Consider the following 13724-nt stretch of genomic DNA (forward strand, 5'->3'; position numbering starts at 1 on the left):
ATAGAAGCGCGCATCTTCGTCGACACAGCTCGTCATTTCGCAGCACATGCTGGCTTTTTGGTTGCGTATACGTGGTTTGGGTCGTTCCTCGTACGTTGTTGCCACAGCGCAAAAGAATAAATCAAGATAGGACAGGAGCACGTGCCGAATATGGCAACTGAACAGTCTCCTCAATGCAACAGGCAAAACGAATAGAGGTAGCGCGGTATCTTAATTATCTTGCGATGTAACATTATCCTTAATCCCCATCCTGCTCGTGGCAGAGCACATGCGGAGCCCTTCTATGTACAATGCCGACGACCCATGCGTCGGTTCCTGTGGAACAGCGACGTCTATAATCAAAGTTATCATGGAAGATAACGTCAGTCCAGTTGGAATGCAGCCGCAGTGCGGCGAACCGAAGGTATGAAGTGCACTAATGGTCTCGAGAGTCAAGAGAAAGCGACGGCAGAAAGCACTGCTGTGCTGGTGTTGCCACAGCTGATCCCTCGAATGCCGCAGGAATAGAAGGTGACAGAACGATGGCAGTGGTGTCAAAGTCATACATGGGCCCATAAGTGACTTACTTTCATAACCGTAACAAGTTTCCTTCTTGTGCTAAAGAGCAAGCGTTCTGTAGGTTAATTTCGAATAACGCATTCACTAAATAATTTGTAAAATGTGTAAGGGCGTGAGCTCCTGTCAGGCTCTCAAATATGCAGATGTGTTTCAGAGGCTACTTCGATGGCTATTGTGCGACTGAATGTCCCAAAGGTACATTTGGCCGAAATGAGGGTGGCAGGGCTCGAAATAGCCCATGTTGTGCTAATGAATTTCCCTTTTGTTATCTTTGTCATCTATATTCGATAAAATACTGCAAGCAGCAAAAGCTTTCTTCTTCTTGAGCAATGCTGTACAAGACAAATGCGTCCTAATAACAGCCGAATTCACAATGCTTTTTGTTCGTAAGTGCTGTTTCCCATTGGCCGGCCCCATTTGATGGTATGCCTGTCAACACGATTGGATGGAATGTACTCTTGCGAACAATTCTAGCGTAAGTACTTTTCTGTGAATACGGGCCCGGGTTCGATGGTGTACTTATACGGACTTTGAATTTATTTATTAGCGGTGGCTTAAGCGCCGAGATGTCTGGAGTTACTCTTGCGCGTATCTATAACTTCAACGAAAAACTATGCATTCCTGTGCTTTGTCAATTGTAAATATCTTGCGCTCGTTCATAGCGGTCGCAAGTACGCTGTGAGGGCGTCATAATGTTTCATGACGTTGCGAGTGCATGCGACGTCTTGCCATCTAAAAATGCACAATGACAAGTTGACATTGCAGACCTCCACAGTCCAAAACGAAACAGTATATCGAAATAAGTTCATTACTCGGAGTTCTCTGAACCATTTTTCGCACGATTCTTTCACAGGAGACATCGCGCTGTCGCCGTAGTCATCGAAGCAGTAATTTTTCTCTCTGCCACTGAATCCAGCGGATTCATGAAAGTTTTCCTCGGGTGACTTAATACACACGTGTTATGCGGTTGTGACATACCTTCAACTATAGTTGTTTAGTACGTTCTCTTATTATTGGTATCATGTTCGCCATATATCGCACACGCAATCGGTTCGGCGCAAGGATATATAATAGGAATCCGTCGCTATAGGTTCGATGCCGGTTCAGCGCACGATGGCCTCTGTCTTGGATATTAGATTAATTTGCTCTGTGTGTGCGCTACAGTTCTCACAGCTCTGCGTACTGGAGCCTACTTTGGCTATATGCGATGAGAGGCAAATATTTCAGGCAGGGTAAATCTAAGCTTTAGGCAAACAGAGTTCTTCGACCCCATATGTATGTCGGCGTGCACAATTGGCCGCAGCCTCATGTAATCGAAGAAAATACGTGGCTTTGAAGCATTCGGAAAGTGACGAGAGCTCTCATTGCGTGCTCCCGTGCAGTTGCGTGCGCAATATCCACGTCCGGTGAAGAAGAGAAAAATAAGCAGGAAAGAATGCGAGCCCAATAAACCCGCGTCTAGAACGGGACGTTTCGTGAGGCGCACCTGAGCTCATCCTACCAACAGCCGGCTATTTCAGGCTCCTCGGGAGCCGGCGTCAATCTTCGGCGGAAGGCGAAGCATAGGACAAACAAGCAAGTACGACGACGATGACATAACGGCACGCAAGCGGGGATTAAAAAAGAGGCGAAGCAGGAGAAAAAAGCAGCGCTTGCTCCGGTGCCTCTCGAGTGCACGGCGCGCATGACCTGGCAGATGGGACGCACGTTTTTTCCACGTTCCCGTGTACACGGGCGCGCGCTCGAAGCACACCACAGCAGAAGAGCCCGTGGGCGGGAGTTCTTTTTTCGACGGGTCAAAAAGTCAGCGAACGGAAGGCGCACGGACGCAAATGTAAGAAGGACGAAGCTCACTCACCTTCGGGGTCCCTAGCCGCATCCTGGAGGTCTTCGTCGGCGTCCTGGAGGTTCCCTTCGTTACGCTGGAGGTTTCCAGCAGCAAGCTCGGTGTTTCTTGCCGCGAACTGGAACACCTCGCCCACAAACTTGAAGATTTCACCCGCTACCTGGAGGTTTTCAGCTGCTTGCTGGATGCTTTCTTCCGAAACCCGAATGTCTTCGCGTGTAATGTCTTTAGCCTTGCCCCAGGATGCTATAGCGGCTCTCAGGAGGCCCCTGCACTCCTCCGGAAGGTCTTCCACCACTGCCTGGAAATCTCCGTTATCCAGAGGGTCTACATACGCGCACTGAGGTTCTTCACCCCCGACCAAGACTGCACCTTGCATGTCTTCCTGTGCGTACTCGGTCGTCCCCTCCGCGTAGTTGACATGCACAATCGCGCTCTGGGCGTCTTCCCCGAAAACAATTCGGGGATCTTCTGCATGTAGCAGGCTTTCGCTGATATTGGCTGAGAAGAGAGAGTTTAGAAACGACCGATATTACTCTGTATAGAGCGGAAAAGTCACCAGGAAAAAGCGTGTTGATCCTAATTCAACGAGAAGATCGCAAAATAAATGAAATCGACGATGATTAAATAGCGGTGCATCTGCAAAGGGGCCACGGGAGATGCAACTATGCATTCACGTGTCCACATTTCGACCGTAAGAGCAATCGTTCATGCGATTCAGACGGATATTTAAAGAAAAATGTAGAAGAGTCCCTCTGCTTACGTCAGAGGTTGCAGATTTTAAGCGGTGCCTGAGCTTTCGAGGAAGTCCTCAAGAGTACGCCGGAATATTTGTGCACAGGTGCTTTTACATTCACATAATTCTCAGCACATACGATTGCGGTACGTGCAGATCATGCTATTTTTGTTGAAGGTTTTTTTTTTTTCTTTTACGTTTTACCGACGTTATTGCGGTGTCTGGTCTGTTGTCCAAGAGCATACACTATGGACGTTTCGCTTGCTACATTTGAATAATAGTATAAGGACCTAATCACGGTCGCCTATGCCTTCATGTGTGCACGAAGGATGCGGATGTTGACGGAGAAACGCACCCTGGCGGCCATGTAGCCAACAGTCGCTGGTGCCATCTAAAAGAACGTAAATAAATAGACAAAAGAAAAACGCCAATGTCAAGTACACAAGACACGATATGAAAATTGAGACAGTAAGCACGTTTTTGTCGGCACCAGAAGTAAAGAAAGTATTACCAAAACAACAGAGGAAGTGATTTTTGCAGTGCCCTTCTTTTATTGGTTTTGTGAAACAGTGATTTTCATGTTGCGACCAAACATGGATCGCTTCTTTATTTCAAAGCTAAGGCTTCTAAGTCAATGGCGCAACCAATATCGCTGTTCCCGGCATCTTGCTGACGGGCAGACAAATTGCTGGCTCCGCTGGGGACAATAAAAAAAACTAAGCTCACTTTCAAGAGCTTCAGTTTGGGGTAATTAAGGTGCTGCGAACATCAACGTAAGCTATGATCGAATGGAAGCAAACCTGACGTCTATACCAGTGGTAACATGTCTACTCATCGCAAATGGAGTAATTTTTGGTGTATTTTCACGGCATGCGTTCCAGTGTGGTTGAACAAGCGACTGTGATCCTATTATGTAGACGTTCTTTTTAATTCTGCCAAATTTTCGGGAAGAAAGTGTGCCTGTTTGCAGTGCTCAGCAGTAGTGAATGCATTATCCTGCGGAAGAATCTACATCAGCCCTACATTCTTCGATTCCAAGAGCACTGAGAGTGACCTTTTGCCGGCGATGTTCCGGTTTGGGACGCTGCTTTGGCGCAGCTCCATTGGTCCGTCTGCTACATACGGGGTGAGCATTTTCTATTTTTTTTCTTAAGTTTTACGGAATAGGCTGTTGCAGAAAGGGAATTCTAGTCATTGAGCTGGATTATTCAGAGAGGCGGACATGCACGAGAAATCGAAACACATATGGAACTAATTAAAACATTATGTAATTACCTTCTTAATTAATCACCTTACGGCGCATATCGCAATTTACAAATAGTAGCCGGTGAGTCTTCAAGGCGTGTCTACTTGGAATGAATTTCCAGAGTGACACAAATTTGCAGATGTGCGCCGTCAAGCTCGCCGTGAGAATGCACTGTTGTTTCACTTTTAACGTTTTTTAGCAAAACGTATTTCTTTTTTTATGTATTAAAGCACGAAAGTAACTGGAACGCCCATATATTTCGTCCCACGCTTCGGTAAATAATATCTTGAAACTGGTGCGATCCTGGAGATTCATTTGAAGCGGATACGCCTTGCGATAAAATTCGTAAACTGCAGTTCGTGCCGTAAGGCAATTAAATAGGAAGTTTTTAGCGATTTTCGTTAATTAGCTGACTATGTGTTTCGATTTCTCGTGCTAGTAATGCCCGCCCTGTCGAGTGATCCGGCTCAAGAACAGGAGTTATGCGACCTAGCTGCCAGGGACTTTTAAAACTTCCGTAAGACTTAAAAATGATCACGCCGTATGTGCATATAGTGATGGTGATTATAGGGACGTACGAAACCTGCTTTCCGCCTCCCAAAACTCCCCAGTCAATCACGGAATTGGGCATTTGCGCGAGAGCACAGGTGTGTGCAGCTGTGGTCATTATTCCTGCTACCGTCGAAACAGCGGAGTTTTAACCACGATGTCCACCACACGACGCGTTACGCATAGACGCACGGCTATAGTTTTATAGAGGAGTGATTGCACCCAACTGGCGAGTACCTTATCTTGTATCGTCAGGGCCGGTATTTTGTAGCGATGCCTTTTTCCGATTCTATGCTTTCTCACACTTTTCGCGTTTGGCCAGTGGTCAGAGCGACAGTCTGCCCACATTATCAACGGGATTCGGCGGCCGTGTGTGGTGGATGATAAAAATAGCATATAGAATAAGGCATAAGGCGTCGCTACAAAATAGCGGCCCAGATGGTGGTTTAATTCTGCCAGCTCCAGTAAATCATTGAAATCTACTTCGGTTGTGCGTGCTTCTGGCTGGCAGACCGAAAACAGACGAAGCAGTTTTGCACGCTTTCATCTGATAAGACATTCGGAAGAAACGTTTGGTGTAAGCAATGATGAAATTGCATTTCTCTCAGGTCTGAACGGGCCGCCCTAAATGTGGTGGAACAGAGTGGATAATAAATAAATAAATAAATAAATAAATAAATAAATAAATAAATAAATAAATAAATAAATAAATAAATAAATAAATAAGAAGCTGAATATCCTTTCTTTGCAGATATGAGGGAGATAAGTTATTAAGGGGCACGCAAGGGTGATTAACATTGTGACTGATATGAAGAATAACGTAATAAGAATTGTGGAGAGTTCCTGAGAAGTTATACCAAGTGAACGTTCCGCATGTACCCGCAATGATGTCGTCATAGCAAGTATTTTTCTTGTGAGTCCAGTAACATCGCCTCCCATTACTCGGCCCTGACGCCACAATTCACCTGCAATGTAAAAAATCGCTTCAGGCGGATTCGAACATCTAATTTGTAAATTGAAGCCTCCTTCCTTCCTTCCCAAGCTATGGTTATATTGCCTCCAAGCTTTTGGAAAGTAGTAGAACTTATAACTCCATCATACTAACAAAGATATCAACAATCGCTTGATAAAGGTGATCGGTACAGACGTCTGCTAACTGATGCCTGTTTCCAGTCCTGTCAACTCAGGCGTCCAACTAGGCCTCATTCCTTGAATCACTGCGCTTTTATAGATCCACATCAACGACTTAGCTACAAGCCTTTATTTTCATATTTACCTTTCCGCTGATGATTTTGCGTGATGTAACGTCTATACTGACATCATTATGCTCCAATATGACCTTAATGCCATCGCTGCTTGGTGTACCAAGCTTAACATTATAAATTTAGCGCAAGTTGAACAGCGCAAGTTGATGCGCGTCACCAGAACCACCTTATACACAGTCCGCTTATTACATTTGATAACACAGCTTCGGAATCAGTTGCGTGCTACGAATACCTCGGGGTTCATACTTCATCCGGTTTCATCTGGACTACTGCGCGAATAGAATGTTAGAACACATCTCGTTCAATTGAGCACAGGTTCCTTCGTTAAAGCTTAAACTTTATAACGCCCTGTAATACTTACCGAACTTGAATACCATGCCTCAGTGTGGGACACAAGTTGCACACAGCCTCATTCATTTATTAGAAACGGTTTAATTAACACCATTCTAATCAGTTTCGTTTCATTTCATACCTACAAGACAGCAAGTATAAGTTCAGTGTATTCTTGAGTTACGATCTCGTTGTAGATTTATGCGCCTTTGCCTTTTGCACAAAATATTTCACCATCATTCCTCACGGAATGAGCTTGTTTTACCACACACCTACGTTTCTTCTCAGCTGGAATTCCGCCGGGTGAAACAAATGCCCTCTCACATTCCTATACCCGCCGTGGTTGTTCAGTGGCTATGGTGCTGCGCTGCTGAGCACGAGGTCGCGGGATCGAATTCCGGCCACGGCGGCCGCATTCCGATGGGGGCAAAATGCCAAAACACCCGTGTGCTTAGATTTAGGTGCGCGTTAAAGAACCCCAGGTGGTCGAAATTTCCGGAGTCCTCCACTACGGCGTGCCTCATAGTCGTAAAGTGGTTTTGGCACGTAAAACCCCATAATTCAATTGAATTCACATTCCTATATACGCAGAATACCAGGGGTCGTATTCAAAAAGCGATTCGTTCGTACGTGCTTTTCACCACTGGCGGACTCCACTTAAACTATGTATGTCCAACATTAAGATTGACAGGAATTTGCTCTTACGAACCATCTTAGCGTATAAAAAGCGCTTTTTCTGAATATGTGACTTAGATCCGCATTCACAAGTGCGTTCTTACGCTACAACTGTTCGTAAAATCAGATGTTGGCCAGTCGCGACGTTGGACATATCAACGAAGGTTGCCGGCCAATAGGAAACAACAATTATAAACAGAAGTCATTGTCAACTCGGTCCCCGTTGGCTTCGTTAAAATTGTATAAGTAGCCATTTACGTATTGTTTTATGAGTTAATGTTCTTGGCCAGTATTAAATAAATAAATAAATAAATAAATAAATAAATAAATAAATAAATAAATAATCTCTTACGCTAGAATTGTCCGTAAACGTAAATTCCGGGCAATCCTGATGCTGCACATATTAGCGAAGGCGGCAAGCCAATTGCAACAGAGTATACTTACGAAAGAAAAGCTTTACGCACACAGCGTTTATGCGCCGTGTGCCTAAACCACTCATCTCTTATAAACACTCATCTTATAACTTGTAACCTTATAACCACGCATCTCTTAAATGTCTATGGCAGTGTGGGTGTACAAAAGAAAAAGAAAAGAGCTGGTAGCAGACTTCGCTGTGCAGGGCCCCTTACATAAGTGCCACCAAAAAAGGACTTGTATTTCCTAAAATTGCCTTGCGATATGTGAGTACAGTTCGAGTTTGAACGATCGCCACCGTATCACACCGACCGCTATCATAAGTAAACGCGAACGCCACCCTCTGGGGAGACGCTCTTACGTTAGACATATGTTGTGAATACGGGCCCCGATTATTCCAATTGAAAAAAAAAACGCAAAATTTTGCTCAAAACCGAAATTTCTATTGCAGCATCCCAACGGAACAATAATGGCAGATGTCATCACGCTAAAATTTTTGCCGTTACAAGCCTGAATTTTGTGCCCAATTTCACCCGTATCAGACGACAACAATATCGTTCGCGTGTGCATGCAATCGTTCAAAGGCATTTCACAGATTCTTTTGCTTCTTGCGCAAGCACTGCATTTTGTATAATTCTGAACACAATGATTGATTAAATTGATATGTGCTGTTTTCCTCGCCAAAGAAATACACCTTCCGTGACGCCTTGTTCCTTTATGAAAGTTGCTCTTTATTTTTCAAATATATTTCTTTCTGTTACTTCGACGCTTACGTCGCTTGATGTTTGCTCTTTTACATGTCAAGGTGTGTCGTAAAACTTCTGTTGCGTCCTCCTCCTTTCATGGAAAGTGACCCGATAAGTACGCAAAAGGAAAACTATGTCAGCTTGATGTTATTTCACAAGCTATCTTGCAGACGGGAATCGCCAAGAAGGTTACCTGCCTTTACAGTCAGCCGCCGCCGACAACGACCGCACGCGACGTCACCCTACCAATCCGTTAAAACTAACGGGCCGTGGATGACGAGACCGCTTTTGAGAGAAACAGATCCGCCTATCGAAACGTAGGCCTGCCTTACGGAGGCACTATATTCATGTTTATGTAACTTTTATGCCACGTATACTTAAATATGAGCGTGTATACTCTCTAAATTAGGGACAGTACCCACCTTGGATTCCTTCGAGTAGGCACCCGTCAATGGAATCTGAAAAACAAAATAAAGCAAGAACGAAATCCACCACAACAAAACAACAAGCAGTGTTAGGTAAAGAATAATTGAAGTCAGACACGGCTCCTATCTATTGTCAGAACGCTATAGCACAAAGGCTAAACGTCTCGAGAAAAGGCGGCGGAAGTTGACGGTGTCGTGCGCCGAAGGGCGCAGTTGAATAACATTTCGTTTCTATTGCGCCTTCCCTCACACGTCGATCCGCCCAGCGATGAAATGACGCGACGCCGCGGAAACCGCCGCGTGCTCAATGCGGGCTGTCGTTATGACAGAGAGACCCCGTTTTCCCCCGGAAATGTACCAGCACTATGTGGAAATTCAGCGCACGCCCAAAATCCCGTTCGTACTGACGTCGAGGCGAGCTCCAACAAGCGTTTCAAAATTGCCGATATACAGAGACAGCGATTTCGCAGAGGTGACGTGCGGATGCAGCGGATGCGCTGGGGAGAGGCCTTCTCTCTCTCTCTTTTTTTTTTTTTGCTTGCATGAGCGGGGATCAAGGGGCTGCGAGGAGTTGCCGTCATATCCGCTATAGGGAATGGGTACGGCCAGGGCCTTCACGTATTCGGACTATGGTGTACTACAGCTCGGACGTCGACTGTGAAGGTGAAGTTTACAATGCGCCGCATACACAGCAGCAATCATTGGTCGAAGCAGAGCGGTTTTATGCAAGAACGAATGCGAATGTAAGCCTTAAAGGAATTGTGTCACGATGCAAAAAACAAACACAAAACGCCAGTGGTGCTATAAACCACACAAGAAAAAAGAAATGCACGAATTAAATAAAAACACGCAGTGGCAGGCTTTCTGTCTGAGAAAATGGGGTTTTCTTGAATGCCTTTTTTTTTTAAACTTTTGATAAACCACATTTTAACGGTTCTGACCTAGATACACTTGAAGTTTGGCGATGCGGAGGCGGTGGTTTCAAGCGAACATCAACCGAGTACCCCCAGCTAAGCGTTGTGTTACAGTCGCTGTATTACCAGGAGTGATCTGGGTGCATGCCTGTGTCATGTTGCCGTCGCAGGCATCCATCACGGCAGCTTATGAACCAACTCGCTCAAATCAAGGTATTGTTATGAAGTAGCTTACGCCTTACAGGTTGCAAAATATATTATGGTTTCTTATTTATTCGATCCTAACACAATGTGCAGCTTTTCGACCTCATTAAGTAATCGTTCACTAATTCGGTTTGACACTCGGTTGCATCGAAAATGGCTTGCCAACAACAGAACGACGCCATGCTGTGGAGGGCTACAGGTATGCCCACGAAGAAAATTTAATTCAATTTAATTTTCTTTCCTCGATAGGGGGATCCGAGACAAAAAGCTGTGAACACATCTTGGCAGTAGTCCAGGCTTCTATGAGAATGGAGCAGGAGCAGCAATGCAGCGTACAGGGTGTACCAACTATCATGCCCCAAGACTTTAAAAATATGCAAATGCCACGTACTGGACAGAACCAATGTAATGTTTGCCGTCGCTTGGAGAGACCCAGATTATTTTTTGCATTCAGCCTAACACAATTAGCCTTAATTAATTAAATAAATAATTAATTAGTGGTGTCAAAGAGAAAACTGTAGAGCAACATAAAAAAAAACTTCCGATGCAGCTTTCTGTTGTTCAATACGTGCTACATAACGGCGTTTTTCCGAGCGTGAAAGAAGCCCCCGAATACAGGCAAAGTGCCTCGAGCGGCCAGTCGCGCGCTAATTTTGCGTGTATTCGCGGGCTTCTTTCAAGCTCGGAAAAACATTTATGTAGCACGTATTGAGCAACAGAAAGCTGCATCGCAAGTTTTCTTATGTTGCTCTTCAATTTTCTAATTGACACCTTTAATATAATTAAAATATTTGAGAATTTAACTAATTAAGACTGATCATGTAATTAGGTCGAATGCAAAAGATAATCTGAGTGTCTCCAAGGGATGGCAAACAACATTACCTTGGTTCTGTTCAGCTACGTGACATCTGCATATTGGTGCACGTTAGTGGGGACACCCTGTACATAGCACATACAACCAAACTTTTTTATTCCAATTCTGCAATGGCAGCCGTCCGCGATTGGTCAAAAACTTTTTGGATCACCCTCATGCACTTCACCTGCCTGTCATGCGACGTCACTAAAACCTGGATAGTTCCCAATCTGACATGACGTGCACGCACTGATTATGCATGATTTTACCGAACAAAAGAAAAATAATTATTTCTGATTCGACCGCTTTTCGCCATTAACCCTCTGCTATTTGCCAAAAGGTTTCAGGCTGCACCCGCTTAACCTGTCTGTCACTCGACGGTCACAAAACCGCGAGAACTCACTGTGTCAAAGTGACGCGTACGCGTCAAAGATGCATTAATATGCCGAACAAAACTGTTTTTTTTTTTTTCTGAATAGCCTGAGACTGCCCCGTTCCGAAAGGAATAGAAGATGGCTGCCGACGATCGCTCAGGCACTGGCTACTCGCACCTACCGGAGAGCATGGGTTTATTTGCGTATAATATAACATTTTGCACGGCAGCATAACGTTATCGAGCCCTTTCGCCACGTGCACGACATCGTTCTGCCAACTCTTCTTTGCTGAGTAACCATTTTAGCGGCATTTTTAACAGTCCGTTGCACGCCGCCGCGATTTTAAACAATGCACCGCAAGCGAAGTAAGGGAAATAAAATCGGACCAATCGCAGATGCCGGCAGCACCCTCATCCGGTTATCTATTTTCAGTGCGCTGGCTCGGCCCTGTAGAAACCATCTCCACTTAAGCGTGCTCCTCGCCTCTTGTAAGCCAATTAGATAAGAAAACCCGCTCAATGTAGATAATGTTATTCGTTTTGAAAACAAACAAAAGTGACCTCCTATAAACGAGGAGAGCGTTTGATTATGCTTTTCAGGCAACGCTGCGGGTCACCGCCCGATGCTTGCGTCGGCGGTTACGCAAAGCTGACGTCATGAGATTGGAATAAAAACATACTGGAATAGTTTTACGTTATAGGGCCCCTGTTTCAAACGAACCCATAACGAAAATGTATTATAACCTGCACACAAGATCATTTTGACATCACGAACACTGTACAAATATTAAGACTAGAAATGGCCACAGTATATATGCTGCCCTGTGGAACACCAGAACGTATTTGCAGTGAAGCGTTGTCGATTCTTGCGATCTGCTCTGGTTGAGAAACATGACATTTGAGAGGCGTGCGCGTAATACTCCAGAAATCGTGTTTTTTTTTAGATTGTAAAACAGTACCTTATGATTTATAAGGTCAAAAGCCTTTGAAAAATCAACATAAATAGCAGCAACGAATTTTTTGCCGCTAAAGTCTTATGTTTGTGTCAACAGTGCTGTTTCTGTTGATCGATGCTTTGAGAATCCATGCTAGAAATTGTGTAATAAATTATGCCTAGTAGAGCGCACCTAGGCGAGAACAACTTAACTATTGACTAATTTTGTGGTTTTACGTGCCAAAGCCACGATCCGATTAGGAAGCATGCCGTAGTGGAGGACTACGAAAATTTGGACCACCTGGGGTTCTTTAACGTGCACCTAAATCTAAGTACACGGGTGCTTTCGCTCCCATTGAAATGCGGCCGCCGCGGCCGGGATTCGATCCCGCGACCTCGTGCTTAGCAGCCCAATACCGTAGCCACTAAGCAACCGCGGTGGGTATTACTGAATTGACTATTCAGCTGCCCAACTTCAGCTCCGTAAAAGCTATTTAGATTTATTAATGTGACCTTAGTGAGGAATTACTACGTTACATTGTTATCCGTTGCACTCCCCTCAAAGGCACGAATATGGTGCCTATGGGCTGCAGACTCACGAGCGCGGAAGACGTCACGTGAATAGTAAATAGCCTTGTCGGCGAGGGTGGGCATTCAGGGCTGCGTCAACAAGGCGACACGACGGACCACAGAAAACCACGACGTTTGAATTTAAGTGACTGCTCATGAGGCCACTAGATTAATATAGGATGCAATGACAACGGTCACTGCGGCGAGCAATAATCTGTAGGCTGTTCCTTTCCAATTCTGAAATGTGTCTGCACTCCTTGCAGTGACGTCGCCGGTGCCCTTCCCATAATACGATGCAATAGGACGGGTTTTACCAGCCGCCTCAGATGCGACAGAAAGCGTCATTTGGCGGCATTAAAATACCGCTCAACTTATGCTGCATCAAACGAATGTCTGCTTGCTATTGTTAGGGACACGTTTGAAATATATTGCATCTTGAAATAATGGTCGTGATAATGCAACGATTATATATTCCATTTATTTCCCTTTTCGCGTTATCACCGTCATCACCACGTTATCAGCGGGGCTGGCTGTGCATGCGTTAACGGTACACGATAAGACGGGAGTAAAATCTACAAAACGCAATCCTTACATTAAACTGGCCAAGAGTGCACATGTGTTGGGCGTGTTAGTCAACTTTCATCAAGGAGAAACCGAGGCACTGTGAAACTTTCCCAACGTACGTTCGAGTTGTAAACATGCCACTAGCCTTAAAGAATAAAATCACAATCGAGGCTATTGTCACTAGTCAGCGTTCGCAGGCTGCATTGGTAAACGCGTTGTGCTTTAAGTGATACCAATTTTAGCTCTAATTTTACTTATGTATATATGTGCACAATACAAATACGGTGTTGTTGGCAATGAAGTAAATCGTGCAATGCGTATACGGGGCTCTTGATTGTTATACTGTTCGTTCTGTGCACACGCAATGATGTTTTCGAGGTAAAGCTTGCTTCGACGTATATTACATACGGTAGATCTCCCCGGCGATCCTTTTGGGTGGTTTTACTGCGTTAAAGTATTGAATTTAGCTAGCGGGATTTACCGATATTATCATCAAATCTATAGGACTCTAGGAACGCTAAG

At 44.8% G+C, this 13724-nt stretch overlaps 1 protein-coding gene across 1 annotated transcript in view; it reads right to left on the bottom strand.

The window, feature by feature from the left end:
- Nucleotides 1-2362: 2362 nt before the first annotated feature.
- LOC142566095 (uncharacterized) overlaps nucleotides 2363-13724 on the bottom strand; it is a 155032-nt gene continuing 143670 nt past the window's right edge. Inside the window, exons 5-6 of the mRNA XM_075676863.1 lie at nucleotides 8788-8823; nucleotides 2363-2905 (exon numbers count right to left, since the gene is read on the bottom strand). Of these exons, the coding sequence (XP_075532978.1) occupies nucleotides 2409-2905; nucleotides 8788-8823 (533 nt within the window). The 3' untranslated portion in view covers nucleotides 2363-2408. The remainder of the gene's footprint in view (nucleotides 2906-8787; nucleotides 8824-13724) is intronic.

This window comes from Dermacentor variabilis, unplaced genomic scaffold (assembly GCF_050947875.1).
Source record: "Dermacentor variabilis isolate Ectoservices unplaced genomic scaffold, ASM5094787v1 scaffold_12, whole genome shotgun sequence".
Lineage (NCBI taxonomy): Eukaryota > Metazoa > Arthropoda > Arachnida > Ixodida > Ixodidae > Dermacentor > Dermacentor variabilis.